The 22159-nt window shown below is 38.3% G+C and overlaps 1 protein-coding gene across 1 annotated transcript; it reads left to right on the forward strand.

Annotated features, from left to right (window-relative positions):
- Nucleotides 1-953: 953 nt before the first annotated feature.
- ldlra (low density lipoprotein receptor a) lies at nucleotides 954-19491 on the forward strand. The gene is made up of 18 exons (XM_042504397.2): nucleotides 954-1188; nucleotides 8015-8140; nucleotides 8241-8363; nucleotides 9212-9592; nucleotides 9688-9810; nucleotides 10552-10674; nucleotides 10793-10912; nucleotides 11077-11202; nucleotides 11636-11807; nucleotides 11883-12110; nucleotides 13045-13163; nucleotides 13258-13397; nucleotides 13537-13678; nucleotides 14360-14497; nucleotides 14591-14890; nucleotides 15767-15844; nucleotides 15938-16101; nucleotides 16185-19491. The coding sequence occupies exons 1-18, from the start codon at nucleotides 1113-1115 to the stop codon at nucleotides 16239-16241; spliced, it is 2736 nt and encodes a 911-aa protein (XP_042360331.2). The 5' UTR covers nucleotides 954-1112; the 3' UTR covers nucleotides 16242-19491.
- The last annotated feature ends 2668 nt before the right edge of the window (nucleotides 19492-22159 follow it).

The following is a 22159-nucleotide window of genomic DNA, read 5'->3' on the forward strand; positions in this document are numbered from 1 at the left end:
GAAATAGTATTTTCAGAAAAGGTCAAACAATTACTAAAAAAAAAGTCTAAATGTTTCCGGAAAGAGAATCATAATATTTTGGGGGACAAGATGGGCCAATTAAAATAAATAAATAAATAAATAAATAAATAAAAAGTATTTTGAGAAATACAATATAGCCTATTTATACTATACAGTTATTTTACTTGCAAAAGAAAATCAACAAAGTTCTTATTAATGGAACTTAAGGTCAAAATGACTTATGTCTTATGAAAACAGGTAAAAGGCAATGGAAAAGTTAAAAAAAATACACAAAACTAGCAAAAAAAAATAGTAAAACAAACAAACAAACAAAAAACCCAAACACGAAAATTACCTACATTTTTGAGAAAAATAAAAATAAATGAAAAAATGATTCTGTAAAATAATTTTAGTGATATTTTTTATAATAATTATAAATATATTTTTTTCTTTGCTTCTTAAAAAACAATTTACAATTTGCAATTTGCAGAACAGTTCTTGCCAAGCCGATCATTGCGTTTTTTCTCATGTTTTTAAAAAAAAAAGCGAACAAATTTTCTCTTATTTCAAAAGTTTAAATATTTGTGAAGGTGTCGCAGCACAAGAAAAATTTTGTCGATTCACGTTTCAAAGGGTTAAACCTTGACAAATAATCATCTAGGCCCCCCAAATCTGTGCCTACGCCCCTGTTAAGCATGTATTGATGAGGTTAGAGTTACTCTCCAGGGGCTGAAACTCACACCACTGTATCCAAACACTGTCTGTGCGTGTGTGCGCGTCTCTGAAAGGGTTAACCTCTTCGTGGATCCATCTCCACACTCGGCTCCGCCTCCCAATTGTTGGGGCTGTTTGCCTCAGAAATCACACCACTCCAGATCCCGCCTTCCCCCTCTCGGGCCCCTGTGGGCCCCTCCCACCGCTGGACCACATTGAAATGGGTCTGATGTTGTTGTCAAACAGTACAGTGTGCAGGAGCATCCCTCCTCTGAGCACCAGCACCTCTTTAACAGACCAGCCTGAAAATACTGGTGTCAAGCAGCAGCCACCTTACTGACAGTCTTATAATAATTATTATAATAATTCCCATCAATTAGAGACAAACTTAAGTGTTGATGCGTCTTCCAGGGCGGCTGAAAAACATGCCGTGTCTCGCGTTATTGTTTCTCTTCTGCTCCATCCTTCAGACAAGTAAGTTCAATTTTTTTTAACTTAATTATGTCTTTAATTGGCTTTTTTTGACTTCGCATTTGCGTTTTGAAAAAGAAAAAGTGTTGTGCTTTAGCTGGATGTTATTTTGTAGAAATGTGTATTTAAATAACGTTATAATTATGATTTAAAGCAAGTATTGAGTGTGTGTGGGTTTAAATTGCCCACTCCTCTGACAGCACCGGATGCAAGGTGATGGGGGGAGGGCGCAATTATGCTCCGAATGTAGGTCAAATCTCTCCGCTCCCACACTGAGCGTTTCACCTCGACTCTGCCTCATTTTCAACCACAATATAACCAATTTTCCATCATTAATCGTGCATCTTTTACTGGCTTTTAGGTGCATGTGTTTATCGTTTTTAACTCCTCGCTGGTGTTGCCGGTTTTTGAATGAAGCTGCATGGTTTTGTTCGCTCAGCTCTGCAGCCAATGAGCTGAGAGCAGAGTGAATACAGTCTGTGTGGAGATGTCAGGCGGGGTTTGTGAAAAGCCGGTTTTTGCCATTCATAATGTGGGAACCGGCGCCACTTGCATTTAAATGACCATGGAAAAATCTACCAGGGATGCATTTGGGTTTCACCATCATTAATTTATTCTTCTATATGATGCAACATCCAGCCTGTTTGCAAGAGACCTTTAGGGACTGTTCTCCTCAGCGGTGGCTGAGGCGTGACCTTGGTTTGATGTGTTTGTTAAATGATATAAAATGACAATTTATTTTATTTTATTTTATTTTAGTTGACCCCATAAATATTTTTCATTGAGCCTCTTGAGTGACTGATGCAAAATGCATGACCGTCCCTCCACCATAAATTAGTTGTTAAATTAAAAAAAACAACTTTGATGTTTGAAAGTTAAAAATGCTAACGCTGAAAAAAATAAACCTAGGTTTTTCTAACTTGCCGTGCATACTGGTTAGTTTGTGCAAATGGTATTTTTTGGGGCCAAATTTAAAAATTTAAGTGATTTTGATGACATATAATCATTTCAAGCTCAGATTTGATTTTTTTTTTTCTGATGGAAGAATATATCCCACATAATGTGTCCATTTAAAATCCAATGATAATTTCTGTTTTTACAGTTTCTAGCTATGATAAATGGTGTAACTTTGGCAATTTTTAATTTCTAAATTGTTTTATTTTTTATTATATATTTTTTTTATCAGTGTTAAGTACAAAATACAACCATAAAAAATATGCCCAACTGCAAATTTGAAAGGCTTTAAGTTTTCTTTAAAAATGTGCTGTAAAATAAATACAAAATACAACCATTGAAATTTGTATGCCCCTCGCTGAAGCCAAAATAAAAAACATAAGTCCCTGCCTTAAAAATGTATATGACATGCACTAAAAGTAGGTGTGAAAACAAACATTTTAGTGAAACTGAAATTAAAAAACAAACAAAAAAACCTCCACTAGACATGAGTTTAAAAAAAACAGAAATTGAAATGATATTGTGCATGTAAAAACAAATTAGTCCAGATTTGGTGATTTTTTTTTTTTTTTTTTAATGATGGAAGTGTTCGTTGCACAATATATGTCCAAGAACCATCAGAATATGAAAATGCAGTGGTAATTTCAGCTTCACATTTTCCATTGGTGACCAATAGTGTAATTTTGGCAATTTTTTAAAAATGAACACATGTCTTGCAAACCCACAGCCCCCCAGGGTTGGAAGGCATGTTGTTTTTTCTTTTTTTTAAATGGTGGTAAAATAAATACAAAATACAGCCTTTTAAAAGTACATGTCCCTCCCCAGTGCTTAAAAAATATTCCCCATGTCTCCCCCTTTTTCCACCACTCTCTCCCTCCTCATAAATAACCAACAGTCTCTAAACTCTGCTCATGTTTTACTTGAGACGTCCTACATTGTGGTAATGAATCCCTCCAACTCATCCTCCAATACAAACAGACATTGTCTCCGGCATTCTTTGAGTTTTGGTTGGAGTCATCGTCAGACCAGTTCCCAGTAGGTCGGTTCTGGGAAATGGTGCATTTCTGTGGTGAAACATGTTGGAACTGGTTGTGTCACCCATCCACATTTCCACACCAGTCCCACGACATGTGTAGTATTGAAACGTGTACCGTCGACCCCATGTTGTGAAACGGTTTCCTCCCACACGTGTTTGAGTTTATCTGAGGAGAACGATCTGAAAAATGATCCCTTATATTGTTTTTGACTGGTTTTAATCTAAGTCTGGGTCGACTTTCTGAACACCTGATGGGAGATATTGTTCAGAAATAATTATCAGCTTCTTGTTTCTGCTCAATCAATTCTGTCAACAAACATGACCATATTTGTCTTTTTCCACCGCGTGGATTTGCAATCAGTAACGCTGCCATTCAGTCCAGTTCAAGGACTGAACTCAACTGAGCCCATTCGGTAAATAAGCAGCGTGAACTTGGTGACGTGTCACCGGTTTCAGAGAATAAAGTGAAAACTTCCACCTTTCAGGGAAAAGTTAGAGATCTATTTCAAAGTTGAATCATATGAGTTTGTTTTTTTCTGTGTTACTCACAAGGATATCCCTGTGATATGACCATGTTTGCAAACATGAAACTGATTATCTTTATGGCAACATCACACACCCTTTCAAGGGAAGTCATAAAGATATGATTGGGTTAACAGTCGGTAGTAGATTTACTCAGCAGTCACAAGTCCTTAATGACTGTTTGCAGTCATAAAGGCCTGATCCCATTTCTTATTTTTACCCCCACCCCTCATTTCCGAGAGCCCCTTTGCCCCTCGGGTCAGAGTTAAGAGTGGTCGACCCTTCCAAGACCCTGATACATCATCAGCAGTTGATGTTAGATTTTAAGTAACCAGACACGACTCACAGTGATATTTTCCATGCATCTAATGGAAATAGTAAAGTATGGATTTTCTTGATTTGTTGCGATTAACAGCATGTCCTAATGTGCGCTCAAACTTTCTCTTTAATAACTTAAGATTTATACATTCAGGAGGTTTTTACCCGAAGCCGAATTATTTGGAGAGGTCTCTTTCTCTCCAATACAAATAGACTAGGCAATTCAAAACAGTAAAAAACACTGAAAAAAAAACAGATTTATGTGAACAATCTCTGTTTTTCCAATGCTGTTTGGCTTGTCGCTGAGCGGTTGCAAGCTAACAACTGCTTGTGTGCTCACGTTGTTTCTCTGATTACTTAAGATCCAGACGTTAAGGAGGTTTTTGCCTGTAGCCGAATTATCCACAGAGGTCTCTTCCTCTCCAGTACAAATGGATTAGATAATTAAAACCAGTAAAAACAATGAATAAAGCAGCTTTATGTTAAAAATCTGTGTTTTTCTAATGCTGTTTGGCTTGTCGCTGACTGGTCTCTAGCTACCACCTGCTTGTGTGCTCACCTTGTTTCTTTAATTACTTAAGATCCAGACGTTTAGGAGGTTTTTACCTGTAGCCGAATTTTCCGCAGAGGTCTCTTCCTCTCTAAAATAAATGGTCCAGGTGATTAAAACTGGTAAAAGCGTTAAATAAAGCACTTTTACTTTAAAAATGAGCGTTTTCATATTCTGTTTGGTTTGTTACACACAAGCTGCTAGCCCAGCACCGTAAGACTTCAGGAGGGTTTTACCAGGAGCCGAATTATCTGCAGAGGTCTTTTCCGATGATTTAAACTAGTAAAAACACTGTATAAAGCGGCTTATGTAAAAAAAAAAAAAAAAATGGCGGGATATACGTAGACACTCGTGGCTCATTCTAAACATGAATTTAATGGTGGTGGTACAGGAAAAGCCAAAATATCATGGCTGTCCATCAGTTATTTTGATGGTTCAGTCTAGATGAAGTGGTGGACCGACTGAGACTTGCATGACTAAAAACATCTCTGTGGTCTGCAAACATAGTCTTTTGGTGAGGTTTCCATCCAAATGTAGCACAAGTTTTAATCTAATTTCCATAAAATTGCACATTTTTATGTTCTTTTCCATCCACTGTTGGAAGTTGGCTCATTGATATCAGCAGTAGGTGCAATTATACTCCTGTAAAAACCTTTTTTGCTATATATTTAGACTTTTTTGACATTTTTTATGGGAATATGGAAATACAACGAAAAGAAGTGGATTGAAACCCACCTTTTTCCTTGTAACACAAATCCCACGTTATCTACAGAAAGTCTGTTTAATTCATGTAGTTTTCATGTGAAGTTGTTGCTTGGGGGATATTTTGGGTTACAGTATGGGAGGAGCGATGTCTGCAGCAATGTCAAAGCTGGTGATAAATATGCCGCCAGAGGAGAAATGAAGTGGGCGGTTGCTCCAATTTATACTCTGGAATGACACACACATGACCAAACCCTCATGTGCCTGCTGGTACATGTTTAACTAGGGCGGATAAATGGTTAAACTGAGTCACACGGAGACGCTTACCGTATTTATCAGCCTTTATCAGAAAGCTGCTGATACGCCAAGTTTATAATACACACTAGAAATGTAACTTCTGCCGGCAGAATCATTTTTGAATGAAGACACATTGTCGTCCCCCACCCACCCCTTTAATGGACCCGATGAAACCGCTGAACCAGAAGGAGCAATTAGACTGTACATCAGAGAGGCAGCACATGAAAAAGTACTGGAGGCCATTTCTCCCTCCGGCCCGGGGGCTCAAATCCCGAATGGCCACCTGTTTCAAAAATGGGTCAAAGGGAGACGTTTACCACCAGCAGCTACGTCCAACCACAACCTCGTACAGTGCTTTTCAAGAAATTGAAATTAAGTATTTATGTGTAAGTATTCACAGTTTGTGCCCAATAAGAACGGATGGGGGGAAGAGAAATCGTGAATTATGCATCACTATGAACGGCTGACAGCGAAGTAAATCCTAACAGCTTCCTGGTGAAGTCAGACACCTGGTGCCATCGGTCATGGTTCATGCTTTTGTTAAACAAAGACAAGCTTTTTGTCTTGTGCAGGTTGACGGAAATTACCTCTGTAGTGGTAGGCTATAGGGGTCGACATATATTGGTGTGTCAGGTCTGATGCAGATAATTGGTACTTAACGAGACCAATAACCAATATTTGAAACCGCTATGGATTTAAAATTAAAATTAAAATTAAAATTAAAATTAAAATTAAAATTAAAATTAAAATTAAAATTAAATAATAGAATAAAAACAAAAAATAAAAATATTTCTGTTGAAATTTAGAATGTGGAACATAGCAATGTCCAACACAAAATTTTGTTTAAATACTTTTAGCAAATGTTTGATCAAAACTGAGACTTTCAACATCATATACAGTGAGCGAGTTCAGTGAAAATTTTAATTTAAATGCAACTTTTTGTGTTATTAATTAATAATGAAAGGCAACATCTCCTATTGTTCCAGTGAGATTAAAACCACATTGTTCAGAAATTAATATTTACACAATAGTGTTACCACTAACCATGCAGATTGATTCTTTCAGCGTGTACAATAGATCTGATGCAACAGCCTCTGTCATCGTGACGTGTTTTCGTCATGTTTCAGTCATTTTCTGGATGGGTTTTTCAGTACAAATCAATGTTGTTTGTGTTCCATCACAACATTGCACACAGTGTAACACCCTTTCGTGCAGAACATTGGGAAATGGCCTTCAGCTGTAGTTTTTGTTGATAAATGTGTGACATTTGTGTTGCACATGTCTTCATCCTCACAACCAGAAACAAAGAGTGAATTCCGTGAAATTGTGCGGCGGGCTGCTGTGATTGGTCAACTTTGCAGAAAAGTTGGGGTGATTGGATAAATTATAAGACTCTGCTGAATTCACTTGGATTGGTTGAATTCATATTAAGTGTTGCAACATTGGAACATCCAGGAGGGGCTGACCCAAACATCAGCAGGTTAACATTTGCTGCCTTACGAGCTCATGAACGGCCCTCTAAAGTCGTAATCAGGGAAATTGGGAAATATCAGTGATACCCGAGTTGTTGAGTTGTGACGTTTGCTTGACAAGTCAGGGCAACAGAAATATTGGAAAGCATGGCAACAGTGTCAGCAATTGACAATAAAAAAATATATATTTTGTTATTTTTATTCCTAGTAGGTATCATTTACTTTTAGTAGTTGCACTTTTTAGTATCTGCATCTATTAGCTGCTGCAAGCAAGCAAACTTTGAACTCTAAAGCATGCCTGGAGAGTACACTAACATTAATAACAACATTATTTTATAACACGAGTCGCCGACTTGATGTCATAATTGCATAAACATGGAGGGCAAAAGTCAATGTTTGGTCAATGGTAAAAAACTTTTTTATTAATTCATATAATATTGATTATGATCACATGTAAAGTGTAATATGGTGTTAATGTTAAATGTTGTCCATGTAGAGTCACCTATATAATATATAAAGTATTCAAAAGAATAAAACAATATATGAAAATATAAATAAACTGGAAATAGCTATTAACCTCATGTTTAAATGCTCTTAAGCATTTATATGCAACCCATCTTCTTTGTAGGTTTCATGTTGTTTCCACTTTGCAACCTCAAAGCACACGAACGCAACAAATTTGGAAGAACGACTTCCCAACTCGAAAACTACGACCTTCTGACATCACATGTAGAAATTTCCATTGGTGCCATGTTAGCATTAGCAGTTAGCTCAAAGCTCTGTGCCTCGGGACAGTTTTGGCTCTCTTTCAGCACGCCTGTAGACCTTTTGTTTAATTCTGCAGAACAATTTTTTCCACGTGACTTCACTTTTTTTTCATCTGCAGCCATGTCTGTGTTTACAGAGTCCACCTGATAGATGATAACCAAAACATCGGCCCTTTTAGCTGAAGTGTGTGTTTATATCTGTCTGCCATAGATGCATTGACAACATGTGGAGCCACGCAGTTCCAGTGCGGGAATGGGAAATGTGTTACGGCTCGATGGGTCTGTGACGGCACGGACGACTGCGGAGACGGCACAGATGAACTTCCTGGTACCTGCTGTGAGTATCTGAGTAGTTCACCATGAGAATGGACTCATTAATTCTTCAGAGTGATGAGTGTACAGTGTCAGTTACTGTTGTCTGTGTGGTTCATTTCCAGTGTCCAAAACGTGCAGACCGACAGAGTTCAGCTGCAGAGACCGCCTGAACCAGTGCATCCCGAGCACCTGGCACTGTGACGGGAAAGCTGACTGTGACAACGGAGCCGATGAGGAGGGCTGTGGTAAGCTGACGGACTGTTTTACTGTTTCTCACTCATATATGATTAGGGTTCGTATGCTCATGGAAAACCTGGAAAAGTCATGGAATTTGCAATTTTCAGACTTGAAAAGTTTTTTGAAAACAAAATATACCATGAAACTTTTTGAAAAGGAACTTAACACATGACAACACATGATGTGTGCAAGGACTGTTGGAAATTTGGAAATCCCACAATAGTTTCTGCATTTACAGTTTCTGGCTGTGATAAATGGTGTCATTTCTGATGATTTTATAGAAAACATTCCTTGGGTCTGAAAGGCATGTTTTATTCATACATCACAAAAAAGTAATTAAAAAAAACTTTCATTTTTTATGATTTTTTTTCTTAAAAATGATTTTAAAAAGTTTTTCTTTCAAAAAATCATCAAAAGTTTGCCAAAATTTCTTCTGTGAAAAATGCAAAAAAATACTTAAGAGAAAAAAAATCATGAACATTTTTTAAAGAAAAGAACAAAAAAAATCTTTTTCCTCTTTAAAAATGGCCAACATTTCTTAAAAAAAATTCTAACAAAACAACATTCCTCCCCTTTTTTGCATCATCCCCTCCCCTCTCATGAATAATAAACAGTGCCTAAGTTACACATAAATATACAATTCAAATCCTTTTCTCAATTCATTATTTTTTTTAGAAATAATATATAATGTAAAAAGCTGTCATATGGTGATGAAAAAGAACCGATAAAGAATATTGATGGTCATTTTGGATAATGCATGATCAAAGTCATGGAAAAGTCTCTTATAGTTCTCAACTTCTTTCCTTTCTGCTCCAAAGTGCTTCTGGTTTTCATCTCTATGTCTCCTCTCTCTCAGCACCGAAGCAGTGCACCAACACCGAGTTCCGCTGTGGTAACGGTCAGTGCGTATCGTCCTCCTTTGTGTGTGACGACGAGGCGGACTGCGACGACGGCAGCGACGAGGCTTCCTGCCCGGCCGTCACCTGCAGCCCGTCGTCCTTCCAGTGCCACAACAGCGTCTGCATCCCCCGCCTGTGGGCCTGCGACGGGGACACCGACTGCTCCGACGGCTCGGACGAGTTGCCCCAGAACTGCGGTACGAAGGCGCCTAAAACTGCACCCGCTCACCCGTGCTCCTCCCTGGAGTTCCACTGCAGGAGCGGAGAGTGCATCCACGGCAGCTGGAAGTGTGACGGAGGAGCCGACTGCCTCGATCAATCGGACGAAGCTGACTGTGGTACAGAAATCCTCTTTGCCTCCTCATCACATGCCGTCACTAGTTTCAAGTCATCATTACTTGTAGTCAAACGTCTTCCTTATGTGTCCCTCCAGCTCGTCCCACCTGCCGCCCTGATGAGTTTGAGTGTGGTGACGGAACTTGCATCCACGGTAGCCAACAGTGCAACCAACAGAACGACTGCAGGGACATGAGTGATGAAATTGGATGCGTCAATGGTACGAATCTCCTCCCCTTTGCATCCTGTTTGCAAACAGCAAAATCTCTAGTCTGTGTCCGTAACACCTGGACTCCACTGGGTACGTCTGCAGCACATTTCGACTGCGAAGAGACCACCAGAGCTGATTGTGACCTCTCTAGACAATATTTGTGATTTCATTAGAGGAGTTGAAGCAAAATACGATACGATACGATACGATACGATACGATACGATACGATACGATACGATACGATACGATACGATACGATACGATACGATACGATACGATACGATACTTGGTTGGGCTTATTCATATATTAAACATGCATTGCTAAGAAAAAGACAGCAGCTAGAAACAAGACAAATGTAAATGGCACATATTTGTATAGCAAAATTATGTAGCGAAATCATCAAACAAATAAAAGTCTTCATGGAAAATTGGTATAGTTACAGTTTGTGTTATAGATCAAAGGTGAAAAATTAAAGGGAAATAACTGGACTTTAAATTATATTAACTTTGCATGGAGGCTACATAATAACAGCGTTTGAAATAACAACAATAAACACAATTAAAAAAAGAATTAATTACGTGGCCTACTGACTAATTTGTGGTGGAGGCATAATTATAATTTCCTGAGTTCAGACCTTTGAATCCACTTACTCCAGATTTATTTGATGGAAACATAGTGACACATGTTGACAGCCTATCTACAAATGGGCTGAAATGATCTGAACAAAAACTGCTCTTTTATTCCACAGTAACCCACTGTGAGGGCCCGACCAGGTTCAAGTGCCGCAGCGGGGAATGCATCAGCATGGAGAAGGTGTGTGACAGGAAGCGTGATTGCAGGGATTGGTCGGACGAGCCTCTCAGACAATGTGGTGAGTACAGAGAAGTCTCATCCATAACTGTCTGCCTAATTACTGCTTTTAAGTGCTCAATGAGGGAGTCTGCAGCCGGAGAATGTCTCAGAAAAAGAAACCTTTCCTCCCTCTGCAGGCTCCAATGAGTGCCTGTACAACAACGGCGGCTGCTCTCACATCTGCAAAGACCTGAAGATCGGCCACGAGTGCCTGTGTCCCTCTGGGTTTTACCTGGTCGACACGAAGCGCTGTGAAGGTAAAAGCCTCCCACGTCGGATTAACTGATCATGTTGCAATCTGTTTACTCTGATACAACAATCACTGTGTTTGTGCTGCATCCTGTTATTCTTAAGGACAAATGACTCAGCACCCTGTTTTGTAACAAAGTCATGTTTGATTTCGTTGTGTTCCCTGAATCAGACATCGACGAGTGTGCCAACCCGGACACGTGCAGCCAGATCTGCGTCAACCAGATCGGCAGTTACAAGTGCCAGTGTGAGGAAGGTTACCAAGTTGACCCAGCGACCAAAGCCTGCAAGGCCATCGGTGAATACCAGCTCTCTGTGTTTTCTCAGAGTCTCCCACACTATTATATAACAGTTAGATGTTGCAAAATAACAAATAAGTGTCTAAAATGTTATTTCGACTGTTACATTTATGAAAGTAATATATGTGACTATACTGAAATTTGAGTTTTTCACATTTTTTTGCAGCTATTGTGCAGTTTTCTTCAAACCTTTTTGGTGTTTTCCAATGTTAGCATTGTACATTTCTGCAAACCACAGATCAGCCAAAAATGTGTGCTACTCCCTGAGTCATGTGATGGGAGGAATAGTTGGAAGGCGTTTTCAGGGAAAGTTACATCAGATTAACAGGGAGACAGTCAACTCAACATATTTAAAAAGCTGAAAGAAGAAAATAATTCAAATTTCAGTTTGACCATAAACAAACAAATAACCTGCCATCTTCTATTTTTTAGGCACAATAGCGTACCTTTTCTTCACCAACCGTCATGAAGTCAGAAAGATGACTCTGGACAAAAGCGAGTACACCAGAGTCATCCCCCGTCTGAAGAACGTCGTGGCCCTCGACATGAACATGGCCGCCAAAGAGATCTACTGGTCCGACATCTCCCAGAAGAAGATCTACAGGTGAGCGAGAGTGAAACCAGAATTAAAGATTCTGTGTTTCCTTTACCCCTGACTGACTTTTTATTTTCAATCCAGAGCTCAGATGGACTCGGCCGAAGACCCCGCTCATCACAGCGTCGTGATCGGCAGCGAAATCGACGCTCCTGAAGGCATCGCTTTCGACTGGATCCACGGCAACCTGTACTGGACCGACAGCATCCGCAGCACCATCTCCGTGGTAACCGCTGACGGCAGCCGCCGAAAAACTCTCTTCCGCCAAAACTTGTCTAAACCTCGTGCCATTGTGGCGGACCCTCACAGCAAGTAAGCCTAACAGTACTAATAAAAGTACAGTAATGCATAAATATGTCATAGACGCTTTATTAGAGCTGCAGAAACATGTACAATAAAGCTGAATATCGCGATGGTTATATAATGAACAATAAACAGATATTTAAGTGTGCTCAATTTTCTGCTGCTCTCAGTACACTTCTCAATACAAGACTTGAATGAATTAAAAAAATTAAAGGTGATTATTTCTGAAAAATCTTTCATTGAACAAACCTCTAACTGACCACAAAAAGGCACCATGAAAAAAGATTTTTGTGAGATTTTGATGTGTATTTTTGTACACTTTTAACTAATTCTGGCCTTACAACAACGACTTTTCGAGCCATTTTTAATGTTAGAAAATGAAATCATGAGAGTTTTATCTGGTGCGCAGTGATCATAAAACTCAGTCCTCATTTAACGTTCCCATAAGTTTTTAAAGATTTTAGTCATGGTTTGTACAAACAGTTAAGTTGAAGGACACAGAGCGCCTCAGGGATGGCTTTTTTCTGTAGGCCGACCCAGAAGCTAACGTCGCTCTGGTTCTCTCGTCAAAAAGTCGATGGGATTTTTCCATTAGATTTTGGATAATGGTAGAAAATAAGATGTGCGTTAAACAAATGTTTTTAATACTTTCACATTTAGTTCATTAAGATAATCTTCACAAATTAACTCCACTTTTAGGATTTTTAAAGCCTAAATGTAATCACCATTTTCAGGTAATTTTCTTGAATATTTAGTAATTTCTTGCTCATTTTTTGGGCCATTTTTGATTAATTGCTTGTTGCGTTCATTTAGGTTTAAAAAGGAAAAAAAAATACATTGTGCAAATCTACTCCCCATTATTATTCTTTGTCAAAAGAAAGGTTTTTATTTGAATATTTTTGTTTTCCAATGTTTTATTGACAAAATCTCTCTGTCCTCCCAGCTTCATTTACTGGACTGACTGGGGGAATCCCGCTAAGATTGAGAGGGGAGGTTTTAACGGAGGCGACCGCACCGCTCTGGTCACTGACAACATCGAGTGGCCCAATGGAATCACACTCGGTAAACATTCACGTCTCTTTGGTTTCAAGCTTGTTGTTTTTGTACCTGTTACCTGACCTGCTGACCCCCTTCACCCCGTCTGCTTCCTCCCCAGACCTGCTGAACCAGCGGCTCTACTGGGTGGACTCCAAGCTGCACACCCTCTCCAGTATCGACGTGCAGGGCGGCAGTCGACGCACCCTCATCGTCGACGAGCACAAGCTGGCTCACCCGCTGGGCCTCACTGTGTTTGAGGTACACGTTGACCACCTGATAAACTCTGTCACACATTAACCCCGCGCCCGCTGTCAAATACAACATGTACACGTGTAAACAGTAGTATCACTCGCCACTACAACCTCCAGACTCTGAAATGTTGTTTTTGTGTTTCTAGGAGAGAGTTTTCTGGACGGATGTCAGTAACAGCGCGATCCTCAGTGCAAACAGGCTGACGGGTGATGACATCACACCGCTGGCAGAGCACCTATCATCCCCGGAGGACATTATTCTCTATCATAACCTCAAACAGCCGGCTGGTAAGAGACGCCGCGCGCTGTTCAGAAATGTGCTCACATCAAACTCAGCACCATGATGACTGTAGGTTTGCATGTCAGATCATTAGACACTATTTTTTTGTGTTTTATTTGATTTAACAGAAATAAACAGATGAGTTCATTAAACAATTATGGCCACTTTCCTCTACCCAAAAAAGCCTCCATATTATTATTGTTATTAATAATAATAATAATAATAATAATAATGATAATACTAATAATAATAACAAGAAGAAGAAGAAGAATTTAATGTCTTGAAGTTTAATTTTGATTTATTTTGAACATGTAAAAAAGGAAATAAAGAAATTCATATACAAAAGCAGACCAACAAAAAAACAATTTTTTACAGACAATAAAAACAAAACAAAATAAATGCTCAAACACGTGATGACTTGGTTTACATATTCGAAAAGGAGCGAGAGGAATTACAAATGTATAAATTCCTACCCCTTCTCCATAAGTCACTGAATTTTAATTAACCAGCGTCCTTATTCTTTTAAACCAGTATTGGTTTAAATGAATAAGGACGCTGGTTAACTCAGTAAAAAGTGCATACTTCCCAAAAGGTCTAATTATTGCTATAGTATGATAACGATGATAATGGCTTCAAAACATGTAAGACAGTTAAGCTTAAGTTAAATTTCATCTCTTTTTCCGTTGCAGGGAGGGATTGGTGCCAGGTATCCGGATGTGAATTTATGTGCCTGGCAGCTCCTCAAGTGGGCCGACACCCCCCCAAATATACCTGCGCCTGTCCAGATAACATGATGTTAGCCAGAGATATGAGGACATGTGTGCCCGGTACGTAAATGATCAAATGGCAATTGCACTGTTGTATAATATCCAAAAGCAATGACAGTGGAGTTATTTCTCACTATCTCGCTTCCTCAACAGCTGTACCAACACCTGCAGCTCCCGCGCCGCCTCAAGTTCCAGCCACAAACCCTCCTCCTCCTCGACCTCCAGCGCCAGCCAGCACCACACCTAAACCTCCGGTCCGCACCACACCAAAGCCCCAGGTCCGCACCACCACCGTGGCGCCCGTCGTGGTCACCACCGCTGCAGCCAGACCGGCACCACGCACCACCAAACCTCCTGTCAGGACCACCACACCTGCACCAAAGACCCCGTCACCCCAGCCTGTGAACCCGAAAATCCTCCAGACCACCACAGAGACTCCAGTCACCTCTCCAGGCAAGTACCGAACCTGGATTTGCATATTTTAGATAATTAAAGAGATAGTTTGGATCTTTTAAATTAGAATTGTACTTATTCAGGCAGGTGCCCAGGCAGGACCACAGACATGGAAACTAAGTAATGTACCTCTATGGACGGGGTCAGCAATGAAACATATTTTAACCTCCTAAAAACAGCAATATTTGTTTAATTGTAAGCTATATTTTATATATTTTCACTGCTCTACTTTCCCATCAAACATGGAATTTCAACAGGTTTCAGTTTGTTTGTGTTATTGTGTGCATTTGGCATTTTAAAGAGTTTGAATTCACCAAAGTGACACAGAAATATAAACTAAGTGATTGAGGAAGCAGTAGACCAGCAGCTCCTGTAAAGTTGCTGTTTTCTTTTTCTTTAAGGAGTCTGTTGGCTTTGATGAGGGCATAGATGGGGAAGTGAAGTGAAAACCTGAGCAAATTGGCTTGATTTCTTTCAAAAACATGAAAGAAGGCAATAAACAACTTAAGAAATTACAAAAACAGCTAGAAATTATTAAAAAGAAACCTATTTACTGTCAGACAGAAAAGTAAAACGGTGAAAATATTCTTAATATATAATATGCATAAACTGATACAGATTTTTTTAGGTGACGGTCAGTATGTTCCCCCTAAACTGGGGACGTGCTGACCCGAATCTACTGTATATAACACACTGACTATAGATAAGTACGTCACACAAGCCCACGTCAGAACACACAGAAAAATCCCTTTCAGGTCAAATTATTTGGAAAAAAGCTTGTTTTCTTTGAGTGCATTGCTCTCAGCTCTGACATACATGTGCTTTTTGCAGCTTCATGTATGATTAACTTCTCTTCACGTGTTTACCTTTCTGCAGATTTCCGACATGATTTTGCTGCTGTGCCCAAAACCGCCTCACAGACCCCGATAGCTCTGTACATTGCTTTACCTCTGGGTGAGTCTTCACAGAAAATGCAAATGATTTAAAATACTAAAAGCATCAACCATAATATTTCATCATCTCTCTTCTTATTTCTGCCTCATGTAGCGATCGTCTGTCTGGTTGCTGTTGGTGGCGTGCTGCTATGGAGGAACTACAGGCTGAAGAACACCAACACGATTCACTTTGACAACCCAGTTTATCAGAAAACCACAGAGGACCAGGTGTACATTTGGAGGAGTCACAGCCCCGATGGTTACTCCTACCCAAAAGTGAGTTTTTATTCTAATCAGCACACACAGACTACAGTATATATATAGTTTCTGACATTGCTTTTTATCTGCTGTCCCATCAGAGACAAATTGTGAGTTTGGATGAGGAGGCGGACAACCCGGCCTTCACAGAAAACTGAGAAACGCCGGGCGGAGTGGAAAGAAAAGCCTCGATGATAAGCTACCTTGGACGTCCGTTTGTATTTTTCTTTACCTCACACAGCACAAAGATATGGAAGTCAAAGCCAGTTTCAGAACCACTATATCCTCAAACGAACAAGCGCTCTACAGTGGAAAAAAACACAGGGTGAAACATTTTCAGGTTGCACATTTTTTTTCCATTAAGTCGACAATCCATTTCTCACATAATCATACCAAATCAGCAGGCTGAACAGACCTCCACCTGCACGGGACGCATGGAAGTATGAGGGCAGTGATGTTTACGTTTGAAACAAACAGATCTATTTTCATATGTAAAAGGAGTATAAATGAGCCTTTAGGTCATGGTAATTGGAGCATTCACGGCTGCTTGTAAACAGAAATATTTATTTTCTGTTGCAACATATCTTATCTTATTAGGAACACTGTCTTTTTTGGAATGAGTGCAAAAAACAGAGTATTATGTGCATGTAAATGTAGTCCTTGTTGAAGCCACATAATGCCTTTTTTACATGCATCAGTCTAACTGAGCTCATATAATGCAAACTTTAATATGAATTCCATCTAATGCAATGATTCTTAACTTGCTGCCCACAACCGTTTTCTAATTCACAGTGAAAATTAATAGATGGACAACCTTTTTTTTGTTTTTATTTTTTTTTGCGTTTAGAATGTAAATAAGGTGCCAGTATGCAAAAAGCAACAAAATATGGCTTGTTTATCAAAAAGAAAGTACTGGGGAGAATCCCTAATTAACATATAATAATTATTGTTATTTATACATTAATTATTATTTGTTTATTTAAAAACGTGAACCCTCTCTAATTTTGCAAAAGTGGTGGCCGGGCTAATCAACTTAAGAATCACTGTTTTATTGTGTTTAAGGTACAAGTTACATGCAAGTGTTGTAAATATCATAGGTTATTATTTTTGTTTGTTCATGGAACATTATTGAATCCTTTTCGCTTTCTTGGTCATTTTAATATCTAAATATATGAGGGCTGAATATACAATAATAACATGAGGCCACTACATCCAGCAGACAGTTAGCTTAGCTTAGCTTAGCTCAAAGACTGGGAATGTGAAAAAACAGCTAGCCTGGCAAGAATTGTAATTTGCATACTTTTTTGATAGGTAGTTTTGCAAAGAATTGATAAATAAGATATAATGTTAGCTTTAGTGATTGGCTGGCAGATTGATTCACCTTTGGACAGGCTAGCTATTCACAGTTGTTTACAGTCTTTGTGCTAAGCTAAGCTAAGCTAAGCTAAGCTAAGCTAAGCTAATCACCTTATGGCTCCAGCTCTATACTTAACACACAGACAGACAATGTGATCAATCTTATTTCTTGCTTCTAACTGCCAAAAAGGCCAATATTTTTGGGGAAAAAAGTTTCTTTGGTCACTGGGAAAAAGAAAATTTTTTATTTCAACACAGACTCTAACACCAGAGCAGATTTAACGCTGAGCGTCCAGTCGGTGAATGTAATAAGAATTCTGCATGTGCCAGTTTAACCAGTGTGACCTCATTAAGTTTTAATGATCAACGCCAGTCAGTGTGCCACAGTAGGGGAGCAAAAATACTACCCAAAGCAACCTGATCTGACAAAAATTCGTGAAATGACCACGACCTCGAACAGTTGCAATTTTAGGGAATCAGGATTTGATCTGTCGGATAACATTTTGAACGTCCAGTCGAGCCACACAATTAAATAAAACTTTCCCAAATCAAGTTAGTGGAGTGGTAAACCGAAAGTTAGGCGTTCAGCCACCGTCAGTGTCTTGCTCTATGGGATGCACAGTTCATAATAATAATAATATTAATTTAAAAAATATAATAATAATAGTTTTTATTTGTATAGCGCCTTAAAAAAACAGAGTGTACAAAGTGCTTTGATAAACAAGCAGAAATGGGATATATAGACAACAATACAACAACATAAAGCCAAACAACTCTTTTGAACATAAGCAAAAAACTAGGCAAGAGTGTAAGTAAAATTAAAGGCAGAGGACAAATAATGCAAGATGCAGGACGCATAATGTCAATATAAAAAAACAACGATAAAGAAATAGACCAAAAACAACAACATAAACAATAATATCAATAAAACCACAATAAGAAGAGATAAAACATAAATTAATAAGGTAAAATAGGTTATATATATAAAGACATAAAAGAAATAAAAATGATCATTTGGCTAATTTTAACTGCGGCAGTTGAACCTTTTTGTCCACTGAGCAGCTCAGAAATCAATCAACTAATACTTATTATATTCCATTTCTGCTAATATATCCCTCTAAAACCCTACACAATGGACTTTTAAGAGGTTGTCATCATTTCACATATTTTTGTGAGTCCAGGCTGACCCCAAAAGGACCTAAACACACTGCTATAGTTGACCTCCAAGAATACACACTGTGCCTTGATTTATGCCGAGCTCTGCCGTGGCCTTCAGATTTCACGTACCGCCATATGGTCCCGACATTAGGTTCCTCAGCAGCTGTCTTTTGTTCCTGACTTTCTCAGAACACGTATTCAGCTCCTTTCTCCTGATTTGCGATTGGGCGCCTGTTCGCTGAAAAGCCGTCTGTAAATTTTGCCCCCCTTCGGGAGGGCTGGTACATTCCTCAAAGACTGAAGGGCTTTGAAGGAACCACGTGTGACCAGTGGGGCCGTGTCTAATTCTCTGTACTATGGCACGTGTATATTTACATCCTCCCTAAAGACCCAAAACCTGCCTCCCACATTCCTGAAAGAAAGCCATGTGCCCCATTGTGGTTTCAAAAACACAGTATACTCACCGGCTCTTTTGAGCTCCTTTATTTGTACAAATGTGTGCCTTTTTTTAATTACATATTTTTTCTCACATGTTCATGTTGGTGCTATTGAACTCAGTGGATATGTATAAAATTGACGTGTCTTCCTGTTTACAGTTGCATGTTGCAGTGTTGATCGCGGTGAGGTAACACCTATCAAAGACGTTATTGTGATGTGGATTAATGACTTTTGGCTGAGGCTGTTAGGTAGATAACGTTCAAAAGTGCTAGTGAAGCTGTAATGTCATTTTACGTTCACCAACTAACTGCAGATGAAGCGTGTAAATATGATGTTCATAAATGTAAATATTTGTTCTTTACTGGGGTTTTTTGGTAATAATGTCACTGTTTTAGACTTTGTTGTAAACTTTAAACATTTGCTGTAAATAAATAAATGCTTCTATTTATTATAGAATCACTACTGTCCGGGTTCAGTTCCTGAAGACTTATTTCTAAATTTTAATATGAATTGAATATGGTTACAGATTTATTTCCTGCCCATACACTTGAATTGTCAGTGTTTAAGTTGCTTTTGTTTGCATTAATAAGCTGTTTGGTTAAACTTAAAAATATTTATTTGACCAGATTTAAAAAGACAAGCTGAATCATTACAAAATTACCTCAACTTGTCTTTTCAAATTCAGTCAACTTACAAATTTAAGGTAGCCTGGACACTAACTTTTTACTTAGGTTAAAACGAGAAGTTTATTTTTTCATTGTAATAACAGGCAGAAGTTGTAAACATTTAAACATTATCCATAAATAGCCTATTTCAACTGTTTATCAGTTACTTTTCTCAGCTTTTAGCCAGCTATTTTTAACTTTTTCTCCATTACCTTTGCCTAACTATTTAAACTCTTTATGAGTTAGGCTACTTTGGGTAACTGTAAATGATCATTAGTTGCTTTTCACCAAATTGTCTATCATTTAATATTAAAACTATTTTAACTAAATATCAGTCATTTTTTAGGGAACTTAACTATTGATCCTTTAGCGACTTTAGGCTAAATATTTCAGCTGATTATCCTTCATTTTAGCTAACTATTTCAACTGTTTACGTTTCGAAATCTACAACTGTTTATCTTTTACTTCTGGCTAACTAGCCTATTTCAACTGTTATCCATTAATGTTAACTACTTTTAGCGTTTTATCTCGACTGTTTGTACACTAGCTACTTTTAGCTAACTATTTTAGCTGTTTTTTCAGACTATTTGAACTGTATATCCGTTACTTTTTGGTAACTGTAATGTATACCCTTTAACATTAGCAAGACTGCTTTAGCAAACTATGTTTACCTAACTATTCTAACCATCCATTACATTTTGCTAATTATTTCCACTGTTTCACCATTAGTTACATTCATATATTTCTTTTCAACTGCTGTGAATCAGTAACTTTTAACTGTTTTTTGTTTTGCCACTTTTTGCTAACTATTTTAACTGTTTACCCATGACATTGAGCAAACTATTTCAACAGTACGTCAGGTACTTTTAGCCATTTCAGCTGTTAAATCCATTAGCTACATTTAGCTAACTATTTAAACTGTTTATCCATTACTTTTAGCTTACTATTTCAACGATACATTTTTAAACTTTTGCTGTAGGTTATGAGCATTTTGCATCACAGCAATATTTAATTCCATGTAGTTTGGTATTTTTTACACCTTAGCACAAATATGTGAACACCTTTTAATCAAATATTGTTAAAATTAGTTTTTTTTAAGTTGTATGAGTTGAGTTTAATTAAGTTCACTAGTTGAGCTGACTCACACTCTTTCCTCATATTTTCTCCTGCAGTAGTTCCCTCTGGTTTACGAGAAATGTCACTCGTGGTCAGTAATCTCTCCTGGAAACCATAACAGTTTACACATGTAGGAAACTCCATGTTTTCTATGAATTTCAGTTTATCAGAACTCATGTAAAGTAAAAAAGCCGTACGTGAGACGTAATTGGGATTTATTTGTCAGTTCAGAAATGTCTTTCCAAAACCATTTGGATATTAATTACCCTTTTTTCCCTTTGTTACGTGGTGCAAACACGTCTTACTTCCCCTGCCTGTGTTGTAATCATGGATGGTTGTAATGCTGGTAGATGCAAGCTTCTGAATGAGCAGCATGTTCCTCTGTTTTCATCCAGCTCTGGTATGCAGACATGGAAGAAAACGTGAAGTGAGGTCCTTTTTTTGTCTTTTTTCAGGGGGGCCAGCTGTGTTTTTGTAATTCTTTGGAAAATGAGTCCTTCTTCCTAGAAAGTTTGGCCATCATAGTGAAATCCAAAACCTCAGTTTCCTAGAAACTCTCCAACGCTGTGGGACCAAAGAAAGGAAAAGTTACAAAACTGTGAGTGTCTGTTTGATTTTGTTTTATTTGCACATAAAATTAGAGAATTAGACATGAGAGCTGGAGTGTATTATGCAAAGTTTAAACACCCTGAATATGGTCTGAATACATTCATAAACAGCCCATTTAATTAGGTAAAGTTTCTTTATTTTATTTATATTACATGTTAAATGATTAAACTTAAACAGGACGTTATTAATTTGAGTAACTTACTAAGAGTTTGTTTATTGTTTATCAGTGTTTTTCTAAAAAACTAGAACTTTAATTTATAATTTGAAAGGTTTAATAATCTTTGAAGACCAGGTTTTTTAAAAAGTGTTACAGTCTTGTGGCGATAGACTTAATAAACAATGTTTTGCAGCTATCCAAGAAGAGAGGGGGGGGGGCAAAAATGGCTTTGTGACCCCGCTGCAGTGATATATGGCCGAACCCACCACTGGACAAATCACGTGGGAAGTTCAAGGCTGATGTAGAGAGGAAGTGTTGAGCTGATAACACAGATAAAAGATGCATTGGTATGTCCCGCAGATAAGAAAACGTGCAATTCATGCCAATTTTCAAATCTCCCTCTGACGAAAATTCTGTATATGTGCATTACTACATCCATGGCGTCATCAACCAGTTAGAAATGCTCCTGATTTGTCACTGATTTCTAACTTTTCATTGTCAAAACAGTTACTGAGGCTCCAGCACTTTCTGCAGAAAACATTTTGTTTTCTAAGAAAAGTTTCATCCAAATCCCTCG

Source organism: Plectropomus leopardus, chromosome 18, assembly GCF_026936395.1.
Source record: "Plectropomus leopardus strain MGB_pleo_1.0 chromosome 18, ASM2693639v1, whole genome shotgun sequence".
Classification (NCBI taxonomy): Eukaryota; Metazoa; Chordata; class Actinopteri; order Perciformes; family Serranidae; genus Plectropomus; species Plectropomus leopardus.

Bases quoted from the DNA above. Each gene is read 5' to 3' on its own strand.
- ldlra (XM_042504397.2), top strand. From the start codon at position 1,113: ATGCGTCTTCCAGGGCGGCTGAAAAACATGCCGTGTCTCGCGTTATTG. The intron at 8,364-9,211 runs GTAAGCTGACGG...CCTCTCTCTCAG, and splicing joins AGCCGATGAGGAGGGCTGTG to CACCGAAGCAGTGCACCAAC. The intron at 13,164-13,257 runs GTAAACATTCAC...CTTCCTCCCCAG, and splicing joins GCCCAATGGAATCACACTCG to ACCTGCTGAACCAGCGGCTC.